At 39.1% G+C, this 27,999-nt stretch overlaps 1 protein-coding gene across 2 annotated transcripts; it reads left to right on the top strand.

Moving 5' to 3' along the window:
- Window positions 1–27,894, top strand: b4galt6.S (UDP-Gal:betaGlcNAc beta 1,4- galactosyltransferase, polypeptide 6 S homeolog). Of its 2 annotated transcripts, none has more exons than XM_041567859.1 (9): window positions 1–23; window positions 13,568–13,684; window positions 14,517–14,630; window positions 15,985–16,109; window positions 18,094–18,210; window positions 19,598–19,785; window positions 21,271–21,393; window positions 24,114–24,215; window positions 26,774–27,894. In XM_041567859.1, the coding sequence occupies exons 2-9, from the start codon at window positions 13,585–13,587 to the stop codon at window positions 26,919–26,921; spliced, it is 1,017 nt and encodes a 338-aa protein (XP_041423793.1). In that variant the 5' UTR covers window positions 1–23; window positions 13,568–13,584; the 3' UTR covers window positions 26,922–27,894. The 2 variants fall into 2 exon arrangements, with proteins under 2 accessions (XP_041423793.1, XP_018079173.1); XM_018223684.2 differs by lacking the exon at window positions 1–23 and adding an exon at window positions 458–810.
- The last annotated feature ends 105 nt before the right edge of the window (window positions 27,895–27,999 follow it).

Here is a 27,999-nt window from a genome sequence, read left to right as displayed (position 1 = left end):
CAAGGCAAGAGGCACCCGGCACTGTAAGTTTGGAATGTGGGCGGAGCCTTCCCCGGAGCTCTTTCGTACAAGCTCGTAGGGAGCTGCGGCTTTTTCCGATTTGCCCACGCCTGAGAGCTTTCTCTTAATTGGCTGGGGCCGCACATTGTGACCGGGCGATGGATACAGTTGGGCAGCTTTCGATAGGGAGACAGAGCTTTTGGTCTGTTCCTAACGCGTTGCCCTGGCATGGCGGTAACAAAGTGCTATTGGGTGACTGGGCCCGTGCAAGATAGCTGACAGTCCGGTACTGATCTTTGCTAGTTGTTCATCGTTCCGCTTATTAAGTAACCCACCCGCTAGCTCACTGTCTCTTCCTTATGCTGCCTACGTCACTGTCCCTCATGTGTCAGTAGCCTGTTCCCCGCCCCTGCCTTCCACTCCCTGTGCCCCGCCCCCTGCCTTCCACTCCCTGTGCCCCGCCCCCTGCCTTCTAACTCCTTGTGCTATAGCCGCCCTTCTCGAAAGAGGAGGTGGCTGCTGGTTTCAGCAGTGGCTCTTGCTGCACTATACGTTTCCTTCCTGCTTTCCCGGCTCTAGTCGAGCTCAAAGCTCCCTTTACCAGTGCCCAATGGCTTTGCATTGCAGGCGGTGGCCGGCCGTCCCGGAGCTCCATTGAGAGCCTCTTCCCCGCATCTTCCCCCCCAGCCACAATGAAGTCGCTCATGCGGAGGCTGCTGCGAGTCTCTAACCGATCCATATTCGCCTTCATCTTCTTCTTCTCCCTGTCATCATCGTGCCTCTACTTCATCTATGTGGCCCCCGGCATTGGTGAGTGCTGTGTAACCCGGCAATCTATGGAGGGAACTTGAGGGTTAGGAGTGTCCAGCCTGCGGCCCTCCAGCTGTTCAACTGCAGCTCTCTGAACATACAGGGGTTTGTAGTTCAGCAACATCCGGAGGCCAGCAGTGCTGTAAATACGCCTATGGGAAGAGCATGTCTGTGAAGCAGGGCCCTGACATGTACAGCCATCATCATATCTGCCATTACTACTCTGTTGAGAAGTGCAAGCTTCCTGGTTCCTTCCCATTCTCCTACTGTATAAATAGTCCAGTGCAAATAGACCATGGCCTTCCTGCTCTCAGACTCGAGCACTTCTAGAAGGAAGACACTGAGCCTTGTCTGTAACAAGCTGCTCCTTATCTGATAGTCTACAACTGGGGGATGGAATGGGTTTGTTTATGCAGAGGGCTTCTTGGTGTAATAAAATGTGATGCAAGCTATCCTCCACTAACTCTCCAGCATCAGAACTGATTTTCTGCTTCTATTTGTTTTCTTTTTCTTTCATATGATTGGCTATAGCAGTGCTTGTCGGACTTTTTAGTTCAAGCTCCCGTTGCTCAGGGCCCCTCTTAACTCACGACAGGGTAAGAGACGTATAAAAGCACTGATGGATCAGTCATATTTGGTACAAGAATATTTAGGACAGCAAATGTTTATTTATCACTAATCTCATTTTAAGGCCATTGAGAGATGGCTAGTTGTCCCTGCGGGTGTAGAAAAGCTGATTTCCACTTCTGACTTTGTGTGCAACTGACTGGAATGGGAACAGCCTGTCTCCACACGAACACAGAATAGACTTTGCTGGGAAATTGCATACTTTAGTGTTTTTGCACCAAATCTGCTCTCTATGTATGCTGACAGGCTGATCCCATGCTTGCCAGTGCACACACATTCAGGAAGCAGAAGGCAGCCGATGCTCTCAGGCTGCTGTACCTATGCTTGCTTCTTCTAGATTTTGCTGCCGTCCCCCAATTTTTGTGCATCACTTTCTGTTCTGTTGGTCCTGCAAAAACATGAGTGATTGAAATGCGCAGATTAATATTAGGGATGCACCAAATCCACTATTTTGGATTCGGATGAACCCCCGAATCCTTCACAAAAGATTTGGTTGAATACCGAACCGAATCCTACTCTGCATATGCAAATTAGGGGTGGGAAGGGGAAAACACTTTACTTCCTTGTTTTGTGACAAAAAGGTCACTCGATTTCCTACCCTGCCCCTAGTTTGCATATGCCAATTAAGATTCGGATTTGGTTTGGCCAGGCAGAAGGATTTGGCCGAATCCTGCTGAAAATTCCGAATCCTGGATACGGTGCATCCCTGATTAATATATTATTTATAGTCTTGTTAATAACATACCTTGAGAGCAAAGGCGTACTGACTTGCTTATTTTGGCTATCTTAAATATATAATGAAATGGGGTTTATACATGTTTTTATATAACCAGGCCTGAGGCCTATTGTAAAATATTTGGTCAGTCAGTCTGTGCCCTGGGCGCTGTGTGGGTTCCAGGTTGCCGGACTTTTTAGTACAAGCTCCCTTTGCTCAGGGCCCCTCTTAAGGCCCCATACACGGGCCCCTATACATTGGCCCATGTGTGGAGCCATCGGAAGGGCGTCCCCGATCGATATCTGGCCGAAAGTCGGGCAGGGTAAAAAATCCAGTCGGATCGCAGCCACATCTGTTCCTTGTTGCTGTCCTGCAATCCGACTGCCTGTATGACCTCCATTCTGAACCGATTGTTGGGCCCTAGGGCCCATGATCAGATCAGCCGGATATCGCCCACCTCAATGTGGGCATATCGGGGGTCGCCAAACGAGCGGATCTCCCAGTGTATGGCCACCTTAACCCATGACACATAAAAGCACTGATGTATCCGTCATATTATGTACAAGAATATTTAGGAGAGCAATGTTTATTTATCACAAATCTCACGCTAAAGCCATTGAGATATGGGTATTTTCCCCTGCGGGTGTAGAAAAGCTGATTTGCTGCTTTCCACTTCCTGACTGTATGTGCATTGACTGGAATGGGAACAGCCTGTCTGCACACAAACACGGAATAGATTTTGGTGGGAATATGCATATATATATATATATATATATATATATATATATATATATATATATATATATATATATATATATATATATATATATATATATATATATATATATATATATATAATTATGCATGTAGCTGGAGCACTCAAATCATTAAGGTAATTGCCTAGGTGCAGGTTAACTTGAAAAATTTATAGAGCAACAAAAACCGCACACAAAGGACTTGTATAAGTGAAAAAGATAACCAATTTATTGCAACGTTTCGGCTCCTGTACTTGAGCCTTCACACCACCTGAAGAAGGCTCAAGTACAGGAGCCGAAACGTTGCAATAAATTGGTTATCTTTTTTCACTTATACAAGTCCTTTGTGTGCGGTTTTTGTTGCTCTATATATATATATATATATATATATATATATATTATATATATATATATATATATATATATATATATATATATATATATATATATATATATAAATGATGAAGGATCCGCACTCTCATTTTCAAAGTATAACAACTTTTATTTATCACATTACAAAAAGTTGTTATACTTTGAAAATGAGAGTGCGGATCCTTCATCATTTATACTACAATTATTGATCAAGCACCTCCAATCAATTACTGTCAGAGGTGCGGGCACTCCAAGAAATTACTATATATATATATATATATATATATATATATATATATATATATATATATATATATATATATATATATATATATATATATATATATATATATATATATATATATATATATATATATATATAGGTTAACTAGTATATAACAATGGCAGAATCCAAGTATTTTCCATGGATTTGTCTCAAAGGACAGGGCTTGGGCCACACACATCTTTCTATAGATTTCCCCTGCTTTGAATCACAAGTTGACAAACAAGTTTTTTCACCATCAGTTGCCGCAACCCTATAGTGTTTGTTCCTCAATGGCACAGTCTTGTTCAGCAGGTATTTGCAGTCTCTCATGATACCAAGTTAATTGTGTCGTCTCTTGAGGCCTGAGTCTCCATTAAGGGCCCATGTGGCTCTTTCCACAGCTGTGGAGTTTCCTGTTGCTATAGTAATGTGAGTCGGCTGTCTCCCACGCCTAGCATCAGAGCTCTCTTTGTTTCAGTTGCTTACTTCCCCGCCGTTCTTTCCTTCAGGTGAAATGCTCATTGAACAGTGCTCTGTACAAAACCATGTGAACACTAACCACAACTGAGATAAGTGGAACTAAAGATGTAAATTTATGTGTGCTCAACTTCACTAACCATGACTTAGGACTGCTGTACACCACATCCGGTGCATCAGACTGCAATCCAGGCTGCATTTTTATGACTAAAGCAGCTTAAGCAGGGTTCCCCAACCTTTTTTTTACCTGTGAGCCACCTTCAAATGTAAAAAGAACTGGGGGAGCGACACAAGCATGAAAAAAAGTCCCCGGGGATGACAAATAATGGCTGTGATTAGGGTTGCCACCTTTTAAGGAAAAAAATACCGGCCTTTCTATATATTTATCTTTTTTCCTTTAATAACACTGGAATAAACCATCATTTTTACTGGCCAGGCCAGTAAAACACCGGCCAGGTGGCAACACTAGATGTGATTGGCTATTTGGTAGCCCCTATGTGGACTGGCAGCCTATATGAGACTCTGTTTGCCAGTACACCTGGTTTTTATTCAACCAAAACTTGCTTCCAAAGCCTGGAATTGAAAATGAGGTACCTGCTTTGAGGCCACTGGGAGCACCTCCAAGGGATTGGTGAAAAAACATGTTGCTTGCGAGCCACTGGTTGGGGATCACTTTACTAAACTAAACTGTGTGCCACAGAACACTCAGGGGCAAAGCTGATACCACATATGTATGCACCGGAAGGTGGAACGGATCACGCACACAGGGTACAGTGGAAGAAGCCTTGATTTAACAGAACCCCTTGCATTCTGCAACAGAATTAAAAATAAATGTATGCCTTCAGTTTTCCCATATTGTATAGTTTCAGAGGACTATATTTTAAAACACGTTGGCCTTACTGTATAGATATGGCATCCATTATCCAGAAAGCACCAAATTACAGGAAGTCCAGCTCCTATAGACTCCATGTCAAGCATATCATTCATATGTTTAACAATTATTTTCTATTTTGATAGTAACTAAGCTACATGAATCCACATTAGTGGTAAACAATCATACAGGGTTTATTTAGTGTTTAAATGATTTTTAGAAGACTTAAAGGTTAATTCAGCATGTTATAGAATGGATCATTCGTACAAACTTTTCAATTGGTTTTCATTGTTTTTTTTTGTTTTTTTTAATCATTTTTTAATTTTTTTTTCTGACTTTTTCCAGCCTTCAAATGGGGGTCGCTGACCCCAGCAGCCAAAAACTGTTCATCTGTGAAGCTACCATTTTATTGCTATTGTTATTTTGTATTACTCCTGTGCAAGCCTTCTCCTGATTATATTCCTGCTTCTCATTCAAACCACTACCTACCAAACCACTATTGCCTTACTTTTAGTATGATGTAGACATTGATATTCTAAGTTTAATCAACCTCTTTAAGGTATGGTGATGCAAATTATAGAAAGATCCCTTATCTTGAAAACCCCAGTTCCTAAGCATTCCAGATAATCCATTATCCAGAAAGCTCTGAATTACGGAAGGCAATCTCCCATTGACTCCAATTTAAAAAATGATTTCCTTTTTCACTGTAATAATAAAACAATACATTGTACTTGATCCAAACTAAGATATAATTAATCCTCATTGGAGGCAAAACCAGCCTATTGGGTTTATTTAATGTTAACATGGTTTTCTAGTAGACTTAAGGTATGAAGATCCAAATTACGGAAAGAGCCTGCATGGATCAGAAAGGAATGTCCAGTCAGTGAGAGTTGTAGTGGGCTGAATAAGATATTGTGGAAGCAGATATCATTGTTTTGGGAACATGATTTTGGAACAGTTACTGTAAGAAATAATAGATAACAGATCTTTCCGTAATTTGGATCTACATACCTGAAGTCTACTTGAAAATCATTCAAACAATAATTAAACCCAATAGGTTAGTTTTGCCTTCAACAAAGATGAATTATATCTTAGATTGGATCAAGTACAAGTATTACGGAGAAAAAGGAAACAGTTTTTAAAGATTTGGATTATTTAATTTTAATGGAGTCTATGGGAGATGGCCTTTCCCTAATTTGGCGCTTTCTGGATAACTGGTTTCCGGATAATGGATCCCATACCTGTATCAGGTTCAGTCCTACTAGTTAAATGCAAAAGACGCTCTTCAAACCGTGTGAAAGTGAATTTCTCTGCTCTGAATCTGATTATGTTTCATGAAAGCCTGTACTATAGGGTTGGGGCAGACGGGCAGATTCGGGGAGATTTAGTCGCCTGACGACTTATCACCTCTTCTGTGTGCCGACAATCTCCCCAAACTGCATTCCGTCAGCTTGAATGAAGAATCACCTGCGCTAATGCACTCACGGCGCTTCGATTTTTGATGTCGCCTGAAGTTAAAAAGAACTATATCTATATCTATTTATATATATATATATATATATATATATATATATAAAAGATTCGGCCGAATCCGAACCCTAATTTGCATATGCAAATTAGGGATGTGAAGGGGAAAATGTTTTTTACTTCCTTGTTTTGTGCTGAAAAGTCCCGCGATTTCCCTCTCGCTCTTAATTTACATATGCAAATTAGGATTCGGTTCAGCCAGGCAGAAGGATTCGGCAGAATCCGAATCCTGCTGAAAAAAGCCGAATCCCGAACCGAATCCTGGATTGGTGCATCCCTAATACTAACTTTCGTCAGGGGACTGAACCGTTGGACCAATAAACCTACACAATGTTTTCAAGCTTACTTTGTTGTTGGTGTCCTTGGTGTGCCCACACACACACACACACACAACCCCTATTACATGCACACAGGGCCGCCATTAGAAATCACGGGGCCCCGTACAACAAAATTTTTGGGGCCCCCTGGGCCCCGCCCACACTGATGACCAAGCTCCGCCCCATATCCCGCCCACATCGCAGTTAAAAGACCACACAGACATCAGCGCTAAAAAAGTAACCCCCCCCCACACAAGTTGTAAAAAGCTATTGATGGTCAGGGCCCCCTTATAAAAAAAATTGGGGCCCCAAAAAAAAAAAATTAAAAATTTTTTTTTTTTAAAAACATTGGTGGCAGGGGCCCCCTGTTAAAAAAAACTTGGGGCCCCAACAAAAAAAAATGTAAAAAAAACTAAAAAATAAACAAACATTGGTGGCAGGGGCCCCCTTCTAAGTTAAAAACAAATTGGGGCCCCAAAAAAAAATTTGAAAAAAAATTAATTTTTTTTTGAAAAAAAAAAAAAACATTGGCGGCAGGGGCCCCCTTATAAGTTAAAAACAAATTGGGGCCCCAAAAAAAAATTTGGAGAAAAAAAAATTTTTTGAAAAAAAAAATTTTTTTGAAAAAAAAAAATGGTGGCAGGGGCCCCCTTACAAGTTAAAAACAAATTGGGGCCCCAAAAAATTTTTTAAAAAAAAATAATTTTTTTTTGAAAAAAAAAAAAAACTGGTGGCAGGGGCCCCTTACAAGTTAAAAAAATTTGGGGCCACCAAAAAGAAAATTAATTTTTTTTTTAAAAAAAAAAACCCAAAAAAAAACAATGGTGGCAAGGGGCCCCTTACGAGTTAAAAAAAAATTTGGGGCCCCAAAAACAAAAGTTTTAAAAAAAAGATTGGTGGCAGGGGCCTATAGAATATTAAAATAATACATTGGTGGCCAGGGGATTAAAAAAAAAAAAAAACACAAACTGGTGTTCAGTAGAATTGAACTCATGGCTTCAGTACTTCAACTTCGCCTCCTTTCGTGACTTCGGGTCTTTTCACCGCTTCAGGACTTCGGCTTCGGCTGTTTTCGTGACTTCGGGTCTTTGCGCTGCTTCAGGACTTCGGCTTCGGCTGTTTTCGTGACTTCGGGTCTTTGCGCTGCTTCAGGACTTCGGCTTCGGCTGTTTTCGTGACTTCGGGTCTTTTCGGCGCTTCGGGACTTCGGCTTTTTCCGTGACTTCGGGTCTTTTCGTCGCATCGGCTTTTCGGCACTTCCGCATTCGGCACTGAAGAGGCAAGACGTACGGCTCGGGCGCTCGTAAGGGGGGCCCGGATCTTCAAAAAAATGCAGCGCTGCCGGGCCCCCCTTCATGCCCGGGCCCGGTACGCTTGTCCCCCCTGTCCCCCCCTGATGGCGGCCCTGCATGCACACACACACGCTCGCTTGGGACCTGGGTTTTTCTTGATATTGGATCTTTCCATAATTTGGATCCTCATACGTTAAGTCTACTAGAAAATCATGAAAACATTAAATAAACCCAAATGGGCTAGTTCTGCTTCCAATAATGATATCTTAGTTTGGATCATCTACAAGGTACTGTTTTATTTGTACAGAGAAAAATAACTTTTTTGAAATTTTGGATTATTTGGATATAATAGAGTTCCGTAATTCAGAACTTTCTGGATAATGGGTTTCTGGATAACAGATCCCATACCTGTATATAGTATGTAATGTAAAACAATACAACAATATACGTAGAGCTCATGTATTCTCATATATTCCTACCCATATACTTACTGTTTGTTGCTCAAGGCCACTTTGTGATGTAAATAGTAGACAGACAATTATGTAACACGTTGTAAGGCCGTATCTGTTTGATTTACATTGTGTATTTATGCCTGAAAATGAAGCTGTTATGATGTTACTATTACCAAGGAGTATTTATAAACTGCTAACATGTTCCCCATAACACTAAACAATAGAAGGGTGTACACATCAAAAGTACAGCTTATATACAAATACTGGCTGATGTCATTAGTGCTTACAGTGTGTAGTACTGGTGTAATTATACAATATTGCACAACCACAAATTGCCTTTGAAGTGATAACATTAAGGGTGGTGGCAGACAGGGAGATTACTCACCCAGCGACAAATCTTCTCTACTGCGGGCGACTAATCTCGGACATTGGAAAACGAATCTCTTTGTATGGCATCCCGCTGGCGATTAGCTTTCTTGCCGGCGGGAAGGCATTTGGGGAGATTAGTCGCCTGCAGTAAAGAAGATTTGTAGCTGGGCGATTAATCTCCCCGTCTGCTACCACCCTAAAAGGATAGTTTTCTTTCAAGTTTCCATTTAGTTTGTTGCAGAATGTCCTATTCTTATACTTTAAATTGGTCTTCATTTTAGTATGAATGCTATTCTAAGGCAATTTGCAGTTGGTCTTCATGTTTTATTTATTTTATTTTTTAAATTATTTAGCTTTTTGTACAGCATCTCTCCAGTTTGGCATTTCAGTAGCCCCTCATTCTGCTAGAAGGTTTAAATGACAGACTCAAAGAGGAATAGGGAACAGAATTATAGCCTCACGGAACAATGTTTATTTGCTGCCAGGGCTGGTGAGCCCCATTTGAAAACTGGGAAGTGGCACAAGGGGAAGGCAAAAAATTCTGAAACAACAAAGACAAATAAGAATAAGCCATCCGATAACATCCTAGAAATCAACTTAAAGGTAGTGTGTGGAACGAAGCGTGTGAATCCTAAAGGGCATGTAAAGGAAAAAAACCAACCCATTTTTACTTTCTTTAATGAAAAAGAAACCTATCTCCAATATACTTTAATTAAAAAATGGCACCGTTATTACAAGAAATCTGACTGAATGCAGTAAAATTCTCCCTTCATTTACTGCTGTGGATAGGAATTGTGAGACGGTCCCTAACTGCTCTGCAGGGAAACAATCATACTTATGAACAGCAGGGGGAGCCCCCACCTTACTTCCCAGCCATGCAGAACTCAAGCAGCTTTGTTTTTTTCCCTGTAGAGCAGTCGGCAACTGTGTAGAGATTTGTATGTATTTTATTTTTGCCTTTCATCCCCTTTACTGTTTCCAACTGCAGCTGCAGGGACAAAGATCATGGAGCCATATTTAACTGATAAACTGGGATTCTATTTGGAGGATTATTTTGCTGCAGCCACTGGTTCTGCAGAGTTGGAGAAAGTTTGTATTAAACAATACAAAAAATAAAATCCACATTAGATTACATGACAACACAGTGCAGTCTGCCTATTCTGATTATTAATCAGTCTTGCTGTATCAGCTTCTGTCAGATATTATTTGACTTGTGCTGTTTTGATAATTTATGACGATCCCTAAGCAGCCCAGACCACACTGAGCATGTGCATGGTCTTGGTCTTGCAAAGATGTTTAACAAAATTACAAGATGGTGACCTCCTGTGGCCAACTTTGAAAGCATAAATCATTTGTTTTATTAGGCTTGTGGTGCAGTAAGTTCATGTTTATGTTTAGTATACAAAATACAGCATTTCTAGCCTTATTCTATTTTAGACTTTACTTCCCCTTCATTTTAGTAGGATAAATAAACAGTTTTTTTTTGTTATTTCACATTCTACTTCCTGATCCCGATAAAAAAACCAATGTATAAATAAACTCATTCCTTCTCCCAGATTCAACCTGTTTTTAGATAAAGAGCATATAAAATGCTTGCTTCAGGTGCATAATAACAAGATTATAAAAGCAGGTCAATTATCTCGACCCCAGTTTATGATAGTACAGGTATAGCATCTGTTATCCAAAATGCTTGGGACCTTGGGTTGTCTCGCTCTTTTCTGTAATTTGGATTTATAATTTTGAGCTTTTTGGATAACGCAATACCCCATAAGGGATCATATACCTATTAATATAACAGCCCTCATTGTAATAACAATTTAAAGTTGTGAAACAATACATTTCATTAGGGGGGTTATTTATCAAAAGTCGAATTTTAGAGTAATGTGAATTATTTTAAACTCTAATAAATTAGATTTTATTCACTATTTGAATGGGCTCCTATTTCATATCTTCATTCATCTAACACCTTCATGAAACTGACATATGGAATTTAGCTGATAAAAATGATACAAGTGTGGGGCTGGATCTGGGGTTTTCCAGATAAGGAATCTTTCTGTAATTTGGATCTTGCTACCTTAAAGAAGAATTCAACCCTAAAGTTAAAAAACCCCTACCCTACATAGACCCCCCTTCCTCCTCCCCCTGCCTAAGTGTTACCCAGGCAAATGCCCATAATGTTTTACTTAACCCTCGGTGCAGATTCAGGCATCGGAATTCACGGATGCCATCTTCAGCCGCTTCGGTAATCATCGGAATGAGACCGGCGCTTCGGCAATCTTTGTGAGTTTCGGCGCATGTGCGGTTGTTTCAAAACAGAAAATTGCTCCAACTGCACATGCGTTGCCACACCGGTCCCATTCCAGAGATTTTTGAAAAGAAGAAGATGGTGGCCGTGAACTCCGATGCCTGAATCTGCACCGAGGGGTAAGTAAAACCTTAGCGGCATTTGCCTGGGGTAACACTAAGGCTGGAGGGATGGGGGTCAATATAGGTTAGGGGGGTAGGTTTTTTTTTAACTTTAAATTCTCCTTTAATTCTACTAAAAAAAGTATATAAACATTAAATAAACACAATAGGCTGGTTTTGCCTCCAATAAGGATCAATTATATCTGTTTGGATCAAGTACAAGGTTTTTTTTTTATTATTACAGAGAAAAGAGAAATCTGTTTTTAAAATGTGAGTTCTTTAATTAAAATGGAGTCAATGGGAAACGGCCTTGCCATAATTTGGTGCTTTCTGGATATTAGGTTTCTGGGTAACTGCTCCTATACATGTTTGTTGATAAATACAGGGCATATAGTATGAGCATGTGAATGGCACAGTCTGTACATGCAAATATTTTGTTTTTATTTTGCATGTGTGCTTGTACAGGGAGATCAATTACCTTGTTTCCTAGTAGCCATTGTCAGCTGATCTTGTGAGAGCAGTTCCATAGAGTAGTGAGCTCATATGTATACATACCACTGTTACTTTTCATGCTTAATGCTACTAGCTATTTCAGCTATGGGACCTACAATCCAGAATACTCATGCTTTCTTTAATTTGGATCGCTAGGTATGGGATCCATTATCTGGAAACCCATTATCCAGAAAGCTCCGAATTACAGAAGACCATCTCCCATGGACTCCATCTCCATCTGTATCCATATAATTCAGATTTTTTTTTTTAAGATGATTTCCTTTTTCTATAGAATAATAAAACAGTACCTGGTACATGACCCAGACTAAGATATAATTAATCCTTATTGGAAGCGAAACCAGCCTATTGGGTTTATTCAAGGTTTACATGATTTACTCGTAGACTTGCAGTATGAAGATCCGAAGAAAGAGTTAACCAGACAACCCCAGGTCCAGAGAATTCTGGATAACTAGTCCCATACCTGTACTAGAAGTCTGTTAAAAAAAAATGCATTTAAAGTGATACTGACACTAAAAAACTACATTAAAAGTTACCTATAGGTCATGTTGATCATTTTTTTCTGAGAGGTTTGTTTTAGCGAGTAATTGTTAGTTAAAGTTCCTAAACCGGACTGTTTTGCCAACCTGACTGTCCCATCTCAGCCTGTCAGTTAGAGTTTCTAATGCAAATGGACTCCTGATGCACAAATATGGCAGCCCCCTCATAGTTAAACACGGGGAATCAGATAGGCAATGTAAAAGCATTGTGCAAATACTTTAAGGCAAAGTTATAAGTAGCTTTTAAAGGCAATATTATGATAGATGTAAAAAATTTCTGGTGCCAAAATTTCTTTAAAGGAATACTGTCATGGGAAAAAAAATGTTTTTTCAAACTGAATCAGTTCATAGTGCTGCTCCAGCAGAATTCTGCACTGAAATCCATTTCTCAAAAGAGCATACAGATTTTTGCATATTCAATTTTGAAATCTGACATGGGGCTAGGCATATTGTCAATTTCCCAGCTGCCCCAAGTCATGTGACTTGTGCTTCAATCACTCTTTACTGCTGTACTGTAAATTGGAGTGATATCACCCCCTCCCTTCCCCCTCCCAGCAGCCAAACAAAAGAACAATGGGAAGGTAACCAGATAGCAGCTCCCTAACACAAGATAACAGCTGCCTGGTAGATCTAAGAACAACACTCAATAGTAAAAACCCATGTCTCACTGAGACACATTCAGTTACATTGAGAAGGAAAAACAGCAGCCTGCCAGAAAGCATTTCTCTCCTAAAGTGCAGTCACATGATTGGGGGCAGCTGGGAAATTGACAAAATGTATAGCCCCATGTCAGATTTCAAAAGTGATTATAAAAAAAATCTGTTTGCTCTTTTGAGAAAATGGATTTCAGTGGAGTAGCACTATTAACTGATGTGTTTTCCGATGACAGGATCCCGGAACATGTTTTCCGATGACAGGATCCCTTTAAGCATTAGCTAAACATGGTAGGATTGTTATACCTTTGCTAAGGATTAATAATCTCTTAGCTGGGGTCAAGTACAAGGTACTGCTTTATTATTACAGAGAAAAAAAGGAAATATGATTTAAAATTTTGAATTCCAGTTATTCTGAACTTTCTGGATAACTGGTTTGCAGATGACAAATCCCACGGCTGTATTTTTATCTGTGTTTAATAGCATGCAAGTTTGGGTATAAAATGTTTCACTAAATAGTTTTTTTATGAATATTATAGGATCTCTATGGCTTTTTTTGCTCATTTCATTTCTTTCTGCAGTCTAAATGATGTGTCTTTCCATCTCACAGCAAATACCTATCTCTTTATGGTACAAGCTCAAGGAATTATGCTGAGAGACAATGTTCGGACCATCGGGCACATGATCAGACAGTACACTAACAAAAATACCACACTAAATGGAACAGGTAAGATTTTATTTAGTCTGTGGAGATGGCTTGCATTTCCTGAGGCCCAACTTGTGCAGCTGCCCACTGTTTTTGATTTACCATATATATATATATATATATATATATATATATATATATATATATGTATATATATATATATATATATACGCTCAAAATATCCCGTTCCTTCCTTTAAAGGGCCAGTTCCCCTTAAATTAACTTTCAGAATGATGTTGGCAGTAGAAGATTGGAAATTAAATGACAAAGGGATTGTACAGAATTATAAGTGCTAAATATATTTTACAGTCTACAGTCAGGATAAATCAGTTCACACAAATAACATTTTTAATGTGAAGCTTGAAAGCAGTCTTGGGGTAGAAGAGATGGTTCTAAAATAGAATTATTTCTGAACCTTTTCGGGACCAAGACTTTGGATGCAGCATGAAATAAAATAGACTAAGCACATTGAATCACAAATCTGGAGTGCTGGTTCCTCTTCTTGATAATATACACACACACACCTATTAACCGTGCACCCAGGAAGCAAGGAGTAAGAGTGTGGACACTTCCCATTGCCTCCGACCCCCTCCCGACATTTCACACAAAATGTAGATTATAATACATAATGTACCCCCTACTGAAATTTATAAAGATATTAGAAGTCACCTCGGAGTTATGTCACATAACTCCTTGGTGACATAACATCTTTATAAATTACAGTAGGGGGTACATTATCCACTATATAATATATATATTTTATATATATATATCTGCATGATGTGCGGGTCACCTATAGAGGCATAACAATTCAAAAAGTTTTTCTTTTGTTAATTTTTTTTTTTTTTTTTAGATTTTCCTGACGGTACCAATTCCACAGAATTCACTGCTCAGTCATCAGTGTATCTCCCTGAAAACTTTACTTTTTCACAGGATCTTCCTTGTCCCGAAAAGCTGCCTTTTATGCGTAAGTACAGATGCTTTTAATTGCTTTAAAAGGGTTGGTCACATTTAAATTAACTTTTAGTTTAGTATTTATTATTTAGTATTTCTTTGGGGGTTTTGCAGTTAGTTTTTTTTCCAGCAACTTGGTTGCTAGGGTCCAGATTACCCTAGCAACCATGCATTGATTTGCATGAGAAGAGACTGGAATATGAGTAGGAGAGACCTGAATAGAAAGAAGAGTAGTAAAAAGTAGCAATAACCGTAAAATTGTAGCCTTACAGAGCATTTGGTTTTAGATGGGGCCAGCAACCCCTATTTGAAAGCTGGAAAGAGTCTGAAGAAGAAGGCAAATAATTAAAACAGTATAAAAAAATGAAGACCAATTAAAAAGTTGCTTAGAACTGGCCATACTAAAAGTTAATTCAAAGGTGAACTAACCCCTTTAAGTTTAATTATGCTATAGAATAGCTTATTCTAAGCATGCTTTTATATTGGTCTTCATGTTTTCTTTTTTCATATTTTTTCATTATTTGCCACTGCCTTCTGCCTTTTTCCAGCTTTCAGATGGGGGTCATTGACTCCTCACTGAAAACAAATGAGCTGCAAGACTACAACTTTATTGCTACTTGTTATTACTCATCTTTCTATTCAGGCCCTTTCCTATTCATAATCCAGTCTTTGATTCCAATGAATGCATTGGTACAAGTGCAATTTGGATCCTAGCAATCAGATTGCTGAAATTGCATACTGTTACACATGCATAGTATTTTTCCAAGTCATTTTCTGCACATATTGTTTATATTTTGACTTTAAAAGTATCCTACAGGTATAGGAGCTGTTATCCGGAAACCAATTATCCAGAAAGCTCTGAATTACAGAAAGGAGGTCTCCCATAGACTCCATCTTATCCAAAAAAAATATCCCATTTTTTTCTCTGTTATGATAAAACAGTAGCTTGTACTTGAGCCAAACTAAGATATAATTAATCCTTATTGGAAGCAAAACCAGCCTATTGGGTTTGTTTAATGTTTACATGATTTTCTAGTAGACATTATTACTGAAAGACCCGTTATCCGGAAAACCCAAGGTCCTGAGCATTCTGGATAGCAGGTCCCACCCACACCTGTACTACTGTAACCGAATAATGCAATATAAAAACATACTGGGTTTTGGTTTTATTATAATTAAACTGGATCTGTTAACACCACAAATAATAGGTGTATGCCGCTCTAGAATTGATATGTTTTGAGTTGCTCTTTGATCAGTGCTGTGCCGTGTGGTGTCTGGCAACATGTGGTATAGCATATTTCCATTTATCTCTACTTTGGTGCTTAAAATGTCTAATAATGATGAACTCAATACTTTTACAAATTCAGGAGGGCAAACAAGTGTGAACATGAGTGAAATCGGTTTAGAAGAAGTATATCAACTTTTATCCCAGGATACAGACATTGGGCGAGGAGGACACTGGAAACCAAACGACTGCATTCCCCGATGGAAGGTATTTAGGTTGCAGAGAGTTGCATTCATATTTATGAACTGTAGCAAACCAAATCCTCGTTTGCATATGCAAATTGTGGGCAGGGCGGTATTTCACGTGACTTTTCGTCACAAAACAAGGAAGTAAACCAATTTTTTCCCACATTTTCCTTTCCCGTCCCTAATTTGCATATGCAAATTAGGATCCGGTTCAGTATTCGGCCGAATCTTCCACAAAGGATTCGGAGATTCGACCTAATCCAAAATAGTGGATTAGGTGCATCCCTAGTAACCTGTGAGCACATCCCATGCCATCAAACATAGCATCCATTATTGTGGATGGCCATCTTGTACGGGAGTTTTATTAGAAATCAATGTTACACGCAGGGAAATAGCATTACCATTATTTTACAACAATACGGACCCAATTGTTTCAGTATAGAAATGATGACATAAAATTGGCTTTAAAAGCATACTATTTGCCATTCCCACATATGCTTCATTTGTATAGTTAAAACATGCTTTACAAATATTATAAATAATACATTCCCTGCCCCAGTGGAGCTTACAATCTATTGAACTATATTTATCAATTGTTGTGCAACCAGCACATCAATATGGGCACGACCGTTCTTTTCAAATCACTTCCAAGGAGTCAGCTGGAGAAATTGTATGGGACCAGTAACCTGGATGAGCAAACTACAGAGATCAGAGCTGAATGGATAACCAATGGCTGCAGTTTGTTTATTATTTATATGTATATATTAACACATACATTGTAATAAATGAAAATAGCATGAACATAGCCAGCTAGAATAACAAATCCATGTACAAAAAGAGCAATTGGTAGCACCCTCCATTGATTGAGAAATTAGAACAAATTAGTGGTGTGCAGGGTTAGAGAAAATATAGGTAAATCTAGGAAAGGGAAAGCATGACCCATAAAATAGCACCTTCCCCCACTGTATCAGTCAAAAGTTCACACCATGTGGTTGTAGTAAAACGTAATTTTTAATCATAAATGGTTAAAATAGTATGCCCAAATTTTTAAGACAAAGGTTAAAAAGAGATCAGGAGAGAAAACTGTGCAGACTTAAAGGTCCCCAGTTTATGGACAGAATATAGAGGATTAAGTTATAACTGGGTGGCTGATCTCAGTTAATACGTTGGTCTCCTCTATTATACAGAGCTCGGTTAACAGTGTAATAGTGAAGATTATCGGTGTTGCGAGATAGATATATAGTGAATAAAGTACCCCCTCTTGTAAAATATAAGGATATTATAAGTTACCGAGGAGTTTCATGACCATATAAAAACATGAGGCCGAAGGCCGAGTGTTTTTATACAGGTCATGGAACTCCGAGGTAACTTCTAATATCCTCATATTTTACAACCGGGGGTACTTTATTTATTATAATACACAAATTTCAGTGAGTCATGTGACAGAAATGACATCAGAACTCACCGTTTATAACTGATGACATCAGAACTCACCGTTTATAAGGATATAATTTACAAGATATTCATGGCTTTTGTGTATTATATATATATATATATATATATAGATAGATAGATAGATAGATAGATAGATAGATAGATAGATAGATAGATAGATAGATATATGGGCTCCTTTTGCCTAGAAGATGTATTAGATCACTCTATTAAAATCACCAGACGTGTCTCTACATGCAGAATTTGTGCAAAAGGCAATTGTTTCGTTAGATTTTGTTTGTACTGGAATCAGTTATTTGAGTGAGTTCTAATACATCTGCTAGGAAAGGAAGCTCCCTATAGATATATTGGATCATTCAAAAACCCTTTACTCTTTCTTATATTGGCGAATAATTGTAATGACGGATCCACATGTATCACATATCTGTTACACTTAAAACACATTCATGTATTCATTTTATACTGTAATTTACATTAATCTGAATCTGTATAAATGTGGGTAGAAAAAGAAAATCCTTCAGTCCAAATAGTTATTGTGGTTTGTTTTTCTGCAGTTGGCCATTCTTATTCCATTTCGCAACCGCCATGAACACCTTCCTATTTTATTCAGACATCTGATACCCATGTTGCAGAAACAGCGATTGGAATTTGCCTTCTATGTTATTGAACAGGTAAATATTCCTTCCATTTGGGATTAACTGCCTGTCTTTCAGAAACGTACATTTTTCATCAAAGGAAAATTAATTAAGCAATTGCTGGCATTTTTTGTTGTTTTCAGTTCAGATAGCATTTATGCACCCTTTTTTTTTTTTTAACACAAGCTCATGTCAAAAAGGGAGGGTTATTGAAGGCAGTCTTCTTAGCTATGGTTTATTATATAGCCCACTGTGTAACAAACCTGAATTCCCATTGAATCACCCCCTCCTTTGGCTGTTTGGGCTTAAACCAAGAAGAAGTGTGTAACCAAAGTTCCAGGGAAATGATAAAACAAACTTTCAGAAGCCACAAACTGCACAACATATAGCGAACTTACATAGAGCTTTATGTGCACAAGATATTTCAGTTGGAAAGAACTTATAGTCACTTTTTAGATTTAAATAGGGGGTAGTAGCTCCTGTTAATAAGGATCAGTGGACGCAAAGTCCAAACTGTGGCACTGCCCCTCCATGGGCAGGAGAACCTGAATAGCCATTTGGCTTGATAAACTGTTTGACAGTCATTTTTTTATATACCGTGTGTCTTCTCACAAACCAGTCCTGTTTTATAGCTGAGATGTTAGAAGATGTTTATAATAGCATTTTGGAAGAGCATTTTATAACATTATCTTTAGTCAGTGGTTGTCACAATGTATTGTGAAGTTTTACTTGCATTTTAATACGTAAATATAAAGGGAATTGTTTAAGTGTGGTTACTCGTACAACTTTGTGTATGCTATCCATGGTTCTTGACTGCAAACTAAGAGTAGCCTTGCACAGTGCAAGGGATTATTTTTTTTTCCCATGCTCGTCTCTCTTACGTATTTCCAAACAACCAACATGCAGTTGTTTAAATTTTAATGAGCAGCAATTCCTGGCACAGGGCAGCAGAGCAGTTCAACGTAATAGAGAAGGAAACCTGTGGCTGAACTAGGGATGCACCAAATCCAGGATTCTGCCTTTTTCAGCAGGATTCGGCGAATCCTTGTGCATGGCCGAACCGAATCAGAATTCTAATTTGCATATGTAAATTAGGTGTGGGAAGGGAAATCGCGAAAACAAGGAAGCAAAAAACATTTTCCCCACCTTTTCCTTTCCCGCCCCTAATTTGCATAAGCAAATTAAGATTCGGTTTGGTATTCGGCCAAATCTTTCATGAAGGATTCGGCCGAATCCCAAAAAGTGGATTATGTGCATCCCTACCCTGAAATGACTGCTATTTTCATACAGAAATATATCATTAGTATATGATAAATTATATTTTTCACATACAAAGAAAAGGCATTTTGACATTTTGCAATTTTTCTGGGCACCATAGTTTTGGATTAATGTGCCTTTTCCATTCTCCTATTTTTCTCTTAAGGCAGGTACTCAAACATTCAACCGGGCAATGCTGTTTAACATTGGGTTTAAAGAAGCTATGAAAGACAGAAGATGGGACTGTGTCATTTTCCATGATGTGGATCATATTCCAGAGAATGATCGTAATTATTATGGTTGTGGTGAGATGCCACGTCACTTTGCTGCGAAACTTGACAAGTACATGTACATGTAAGTGGTCTTTTCTTAGGAAACATGGACATCAAGTTAAGTGTTCCCTAAATTCATCACCTTGGCCTGCCCTTTCATTTAGGGTTTTGTAGTAAAACAACAAAGATAAGCTTTGGTTTCATATGATGTTTTGGGTGTTTAAGTAATTCTTGTGTTCCCGCTCACATTTAATACATCAAGGTAAATAGAAAGTGGAGATGGGAGGACAAGTAACATGGCATGCAATGTTTTAAAGACAATACTGGGTTCCAGCAAGCACTTCTGATCCAACTGCACTAGCTCGCAGCACCCACAGGCCAAATGACCGGTCAGCATATAGTGATTTGTAATAATTACTATTCTGCCTTTGTAAAGAGTGAAAGTTTCTAGATTTAATGACCCCAGCAACCAAAAAGCAGATTGTGAAGCTAAATCTGCCATATTTAATACGGTATTGGACCTGTTATCCAGAATCCTCTGGACCTGGGGTTTTCCGGATAACCGATCTTTCTTTTTGGATCTTCATACCCTAAGTCTGCTAGAAAATCATGTAGACATTAAAGAAACCCAAAAGTCAGGTTTTGCTTCCAATAAGGGTTATTTATATCTTAGTTAAGATCAAGTACAAGGTAGAGTCCTGCGCGGAAACAATTTCTAAGACCCGACCCGACCTGAACCCACAACCCGAACCGCTACCTGCATATTTACCCACTTTGAACCCGGACCCACAACTGCCTTATCCCCGACCCGCAACCCACCGACCACCTCTAGTACAAGGTACTCTTTTATTATTACAGAGGAAAGGGAAATCTTTTTAAAATTTGGATTATTTGGACAAAATGGAGTCTATGGTAGATGACCTTTCTGTAATTCGGAGCTTTCTGGATAATGGGTTTCCGGATAACATCCCATATCTGTACTTTTATTACAGCACTCTCCTATTCATTCTTTATTCTGACATTCAAACAAATGGCTCTGGCCAGTGAGCCTTACACAAGTACAAGTATTTCTGCTGTGGCAACCCTAGGTGTAACCTAATATTTACTGGGGCTTCCTGCCATTTGGCATGAGTTAGAGTAAACTAGAATACACTTCAGGCTAAAAGAAATACAAGCCTTGTATCTTTACATATCCAGCGTTACCGTGCTTTATGTTTTTGATTTATTTTGATTGGGACATAGAATGCGGAAGTACATATAGCAATCTGCTTATTTATCTAAGTTGTCAAAACACAAAATGTTTCCCTCATTTGGCCAAGATGAGATGAGGCGGAATTTCCACCCAGACTGATCAGAATCTTAATCATTTCAGTGAGATTTCAGCTTGTTTTTGTTTCATTAATAAACCTTTAAGTCCGTATCTGCCTATGTATCTGTTCCATAAGAGTGTAATTAAACTATTGCACAAACAGCCAAGAGTTCCTGTGTGTGCCTCTGTTCTTCCCTTCAGTCCCTCCTTCTGAGTCTCTGCTTTTTTTTAAGAACATATTTTCTCTTCCTTTTTCAGCCTGCCATACGAGGAGTTTTTTGGAGGTGTAAGTGGCCTAACAGTTGAACAATTTACGAAAATCAATGGTTTTCCAAATGCATTCTGGGGATGGGGAGGAGAAGATGATGATCTATGGAACAGGTGAGTCTCATGCTACCCTGGTTTTGGGGGGGGTGGTGGAAGGGTGTGTGTATATGTATGTATATTTGAAGCCTATGATTAAGGAAGTTACTCCCAAAACGCGTCAGGTGATGTTGTTCAGTGACCTGTTGGAATAAACCACCTTTTTATCTTACCAGAGTGCCGCCTTTTCATCCTTTGAGCAATTATGTATGGATATAGATAGATAAATCTAGATAAGATCAAAACTCAACTGTGCCGTTGACCATTCAGCGTAATGGAGACTCACTTTAAGCAGAGCTGTGCTAATGTGCTGCCTTTATATTGATGGTGCATTAAACCTAACTAAATAAACGGTGTACTTTCTTCTCATACCTTCTGTTGTCCTTTCTGTGGTATTGTCCCTGTCCTGTTGCCATGTTCCAGCTTCCTTCCTCTCGGTGCGCAGTTCTGAAATGCTTTCTGAAATGCTAATTGGCCTTTAGCTTGGTTTCCTAGGAGTATCTTAAAGCAAATACTGTATGTGTTCTTGATAAAGCTTACCTTAAATAACCTTCAAACTGGATTCTCTGTACAGTGTAAGAATTACTGATAAACAGTGCCTTGAAAAAGTATTCACCCCCCTTGGCTTTTAACCTATTTTGTTACATTCCAACCTCTAATTGAAATGTTTCTTAATCTTATTTTATGTGATGGATCTGCACAAAATAGTCTAAGTTGGTGGAGTGAAATAAGAAAAATATATATAAAAAAAGAATTTAAAAAAAAATAAAAAACGACAAATTGGCATGTTCATATGAATTCACCCCCTTTGGCTTGAAAAGGGGGCCCTAAAAAAATCCTGGCGCAACCAATTACATTCAAAAGTCACATAATTATTTATATGAAGTCTGCTTGTGTGCAATCTAAGTGTTACATGATCTGTCAGTATAAACACATGGTACCACAACAAACCTACCAAGAGAGGGCCGCCCACCACTCACAGACCGGGCAAGGAGGGTATTAATCAGAGAGGCAGCACAGAGACCAAAGGTAACCCTGAAGGAGTTGCAGAGTTCCACAGCAGAGACTGCAGTTTCTGTCCATAGGACCACAATAAGCCATACACTCTATAGAACTGGCTTTATGGAAGAGTGGCCAGAAAAAAGCCATTACTTAAAGCTAAAAATAGGAAGGCATGTTTTGAGTTTGCCAAAGGCATGTGGGAGACTCCCCAAATGTATGGAGGAAGGTGCTCTGGTCAGATGAGACTAAAATTGAACTTTTCAGCCACTGAATAAAATGCTATGTCTGGAGCAAACCCAACACATCCCATCACCCCAAGAACACCATCGCAACAGTGAACCATGGTGGTGGCAGCATCGTGCTGTGGGGATGTTTTTCAGCAGCAGGGACTGGGAAACTGGTCCAAGTCAAGGGAAACATGGATGGTGCTAAATACAGGGATACTCTTGAGCAAAACCGGTGTCAGTCTGCCTGTGATTTGAGACTGGGACGGAGGCTTCCAGCAGGACAATGAGCCGAAGCACACTGCTAAAGCAACACTCGAGTGGTTTAAGGGGAAACATTTAACTATGTTGGAATGGCCCAGTCAAAGTTCAGACCTCAATCCAACTGAGAATCTGTGGTCAGACTTGAAGATTACTGTTCACAAGTGAAAACCATCCAACACGAAAAGCTGGAGCAGTTTTGCCTTTAAGGGAATTGGCAAAAATCCCAGTGACAAGATGTGGCAAGCTCATAGAGACTTGTCCAAGGCGACTTTCACCTGTAATTGCCGCAAAAGGTGGCTCTACAAAGTACTGACTTTGGGGGAGAGTTAACAGTGATGCACGCTGAAGATTTCTGTTATTTTGTCCTATTTGTCGTTTGCTTCACAATAAAAAAAAAAATCTTTGAAGTTGTAGGCATGTTCTGTAAATGAAATGGTGCAAACTCTCAAACAATTCATTTTAATTCCAGGTTGTGAAGCAACAAAACATGAAAAATGCCAAGGGGGGGGGAAATACTTTTGCAAGGCACTGTATAAAAGGGGATCTATACTCCGGGTGCTTCTCTGAAAAATTTAGTAATTTACATTCATATTCTATATTTAATGGTTGCAAACAAGCCTCTAATTAAAATCCCAAATTAAACAATTATTATAACCTTGCTAAGGTGGTTGGGTATTTATGCGTCTGCTGATATGTTCTTCTTTTATACATTTGGAAACCCTTTTTTTTTTATTATCAAAGATTGAAAGCTTTTATATTTTAAGATGCTAACGGGGTTATCTATCAAAATCCGAATATTTTATGAAATCTACTCCAACCAAATCCACACGGGTTATTACCCCTTAGTTCCCCTATAAAAACTCAAAAAAAATAGGGAAAATATTTAGAAAAATTTAAATCGTAAGAATTTTTCGGATTTTCTGCCTAAAAAAAATCAGATTTTTGTTCTGATTTTATACACAAAACCAAACGCAAATCAGGATATCTTTGGGACTTCTCCCATTGACTTATATGCAAACCTTGGCAGGTCTGAGATACCCGATTTTTGGATTCTGACTTTTTCCATCTGAAAGATCCATTGAGTTTTCTTTTTTTTTTCACAAAAAATTCAGATTTTATAGTAAAAAAAACAACTTTTCAAGTTCTTGGCGTTTGGACTTTAATAAATAACCCCCGTAATGTCAATATTTTTATATAAAGGTACATTTACTATCCCTTAAAAACAATGATCTTTTTTTATCTGTGCAGGGTCCACTATGCTGGATATAATGTTTCTAGGCCAGAAGGAGACATCGGGAAATACAAGTCAATCCAACATCATCACAGAGGAGAAGTTCAGTTCTTAGGCCGGTAAGTTCAGCTGTATCTCTTGCTGTTAGTGATGTGTGGGCCAGTTCGAAGCCTGCAGGATCCCTAAGTTATTTTGACTGATTTGTGATACTTAAGTGTAAAGGGACTATTTGCTGTCTCTAACAGTAACCTATTTGGATATAGTTGTTTCCTTATTGCTTTATTTCTGCTGTTTTACAGTATGTGACTTTTAGAAAGCAAACATTTTGCATGAGTTATTAGTGAATACAAAGTAAAGGATTCAGTATGCTGACCAGTGCCACCCCTCCATGTTATCTGTCCAGCTGTCTAATGAACTAGTCATTTATCCAGCATTTAAATATCAATATTATTGATATTTTTGCAGATACCGCAGGCCCAGTGTGTGTGTGTGGGGGGGGGGGGGGGGGGATTGCACATACAAAATTGCAGGTCTCTTATGCCAATGCCCACCCCTCCACTGTTGCCATTGCCTGACCTTCCATTTTGAGCCCCTGCAGGTTACATTACCTGTGATCACCCGGCAAACAACGTCACTGATGGTTACAGTTTGAGTTAAAAGGATCTGTAGGTTGGGGCGGATGCATTTTCCCAAATGGTAGCTTAGGGTTAGTTAAGCAGGTCATATAACTGTAATGGGTGATCCCCATTCTTTAGAAGGAATACTCAAGAGTCAGATTCATGTTGGTGAATGTAAATGAGGAGGAGTTCCTTCCTGGAGTCCCAATTAAAGGAAAACTAAACCATAAAGTTAAAAAAACCCTAATCCCTACCCTACATATACCCCCCTCTCTCCTTCCCCTGCGTAAGTGTTACCCTGGGCAAAAGCCCCTAATGTTTTACTTATATTTTGGTACAGATTCAGGCATTGGAGTTCACAGGAGCCATCTTTAGCTGCTTCGGTAATCTTCAGAATGAGACTTGCACTTCGGCAATTTTCGTGAGTTTCGGCCCATGCACAGTTCCCGCAAAACAGAAAATTGCTTCAACTGCACATGCTCTGCCACGCCGGTCTCATTCCGAAGATTTCCAAAGAGAAGAAGATGGTGCCCGTGAACTCCGATGCCTGAATCTGCACCGAGGGGTAAGTAAAACGTTAGGGACATTTGCCTGGGATAACACTTAGGCTGGGGGGAGGGGGTCTATGTAGGGTAGGGGTTTTTTAACGTTAGGGTTCAATTCTCCTTTAAAGGAATAATGGAGAGTTGGCCATGCACGTGTATGGCCACTTCCACAGCATCCATCTTTTTGGCCATGTTATTGGCCACATTTAGGGGCCTATTTGTTAATGCTGTGTAAAATGAAATTTGAGGGAAAATGGTGTACTAAGCTGTGCTGCGTGTTACTTTACACCATGCAAACGCCACTGTTATTTTACACTGCTTTAGACCTTTGTAATTAAGTTCTGCCAGAAGTTTCTCACAGAAAAAGCACGTAAAAAACATATGGCGTTTTCTACTTGGCAATGCCTGGCAATTATACAGCTGTTTTTTTTATTTTTTTAATACCACATAATAAGTCTGCCCCTAACGGTATTTTTTTCTTTGCAATAACCATTGTTACTGCACAATAGTAAATTTGCATATGTATATGCAAGTAGGATTCGATTCAGGTATTTGGTCGAATCTTTCACCAAGGAAGCAGTATTCGGGCAAATCCCAAATGGTGGAGTGGATTCGGTGCATCCCTAATTAAAGACACTTGTATGTAAAGTATTCCAAAGAAACAAGTACAGGAGTAATTTTTTTATTTTATTTAAAACACATGCACTACCCCCTCCAACACGGCTCGCCGCTTCCAACTGCTTCTCAGTCCTGCTTCATAGCTCGCCACTTCTGACATGGGGATGTTTACTAACATTATAGATAAATATCTGGCGAGATTTCTTGAGATGTTGCCCATAGCAACCAATCAGCAATTAGATTTAAACAGGGTCACCTTTCCAGCCCTCTCCTTCTGCAGCATGGGTCTTCCACACCAAAGCTCACGTCTGTCTGCACAGTCACCTTTTCCAGCCCCTCCTTCTCCAGACTCACGGTCTTACACAGTGGACCTCACCACTTTTGACTGCAGGGTCACATTTCCTGACCCCTTCCTTTCCCGCACAGCTATCCGCCCACTTCCATTTTCACTCCAATCTCACACAGTGATGCACAAAGCGGATTCTGATGAGCCGCAAGTTTCAGGAGCCTTAGGGCAGAGACACATGCTCAGATTTGGGAGATTTAGTCGCCCGACGATAAATCGCCTCGTCTTCAGGGCAACTAATCTCCCCGAACTGCCTCCAGCCAGCTAGAATCTAAATCGTCGGCAGGATGGCACTCTTCCGAAGTTGAGCGTATGTCTCTGCCCTTAAATCTCAGCGGTAAGGGCTTTTTTAAAAATAAAAACATAGCGTTTGGATAGCGGCAAGCCTAAAAAAGTAATGTAAAATCTAAAACAAAACATTAAATCGGGAATAGCACCCGTAGAAATGCATTGAGACTGGTGGGACCACAAAAAAACATGTAAAATCCGGGGACGTAAATTCGGGGTTATACTGTAGATAACAATGTTGTCTTTCTTTTTCTTCTCTACAGGTATAAATTATTGCGCTACTCTAAAGAACGGCAGTATCTAGATGGGCTGAGCAATTTGATCTATGCGCCAAATATCTTTATTGACCATCTATATAAGAATATAACTGTGCATCTTGTGCCTGAACTGGCGCCAGTGAAAGACTACTGATGTATGCAAACTGTACGAATACGACCGACGGGAGAATTAACTTAAAGAAGTCCAGGCCCTCCTTTTTAGTCCTGGTGGCTTATATGAAAGTCCACCATTCTGAATGTATGACCAGGCATTACTCTCCAACCCCAGCAGCTGCTATATCCATGTTTACAGCAGAAGACGTCTCACAGCGCAAGCTTCGTCCCACCAATCGTTTCATTCGAAAAAAGCGATTAAACTGAAAAGATGCGACTTTGGTCTGAGCAACGGTTATTTTTATTTTCTGCCCCAGCACCGACCAACTGTAACATAAGTTATAATTATTGCTTCACTTTTTTTTTATTTTTTTTGGTTGATGACTTGAAGTTTTTTTTTCATTGCCCAATTGTATAGATTTTGTATATATCCGTGTTTTTGTATATTGGCTATATTTGTGTGTATGTATATATGAATATATAGATAATTTGAGTCCTGCACACCTAGAAAGTCTTGTACAAGAGCTTAGGTACACCCAATGATTTTTAAGGACCATTTTCTACATGTATTTTTTTTTTTTTGTATATGTGTATGAATGATATATGTATGTTTATATACATATTGACTACTCCGACATATGAGATGTATGATATATACATGTATATGTAGACTTTTTTTGGGGGGGGGGGGCATATTTATTTTGATGCACACGTTTTCATTGTTTGCATGATACTCAACATGTAAATATATTACAGTTTTAAATAGTGCTTCTAGTTAGTATCCAATTTAACTGCTAATTACAAAAGGCCAGCTATGATTGTAAACTATTGGTTTGTGAGCTTAAGGCCTACTATGAATGGGTTAATCTCTCTATTGGAACTAGTGCATCTTGGCCTTAATCATACGGATTGCCTTGTAATGGAACTCCCTATAACATTTGTAATACTGATTTAGTCTGTGGCATTTCTATCATACAGTGTATGGCAAGATAAATATCATAGTCTAAATGCTCCTAATGTGCCAACTGCATCTAATATCAGGGAGCTCATGCCAAGAAGAATGCTCTTTTATCTTCTGTGTTTTTAAGTTGCTAATTGAATTTTTTTTTGTGTTTGGG

Source organism: Xenopus laevis, chromosome 6S (genome assembly GCF_017654675.1).
Source record: "Xenopus laevis strain J_2021 chromosome 6S, Xenopus_laevis_v10.1, whole genome shotgun sequence".
NCBI lineage: Eukaryota > Metazoa > Chordata > Amphibia > Anura > Pipidae > Xenopus > Xenopus laevis.
Note: the sequence above shows the minus strand (reverse complement) of the source record. Positions and strands in the feature narration are given on the sequence as shown.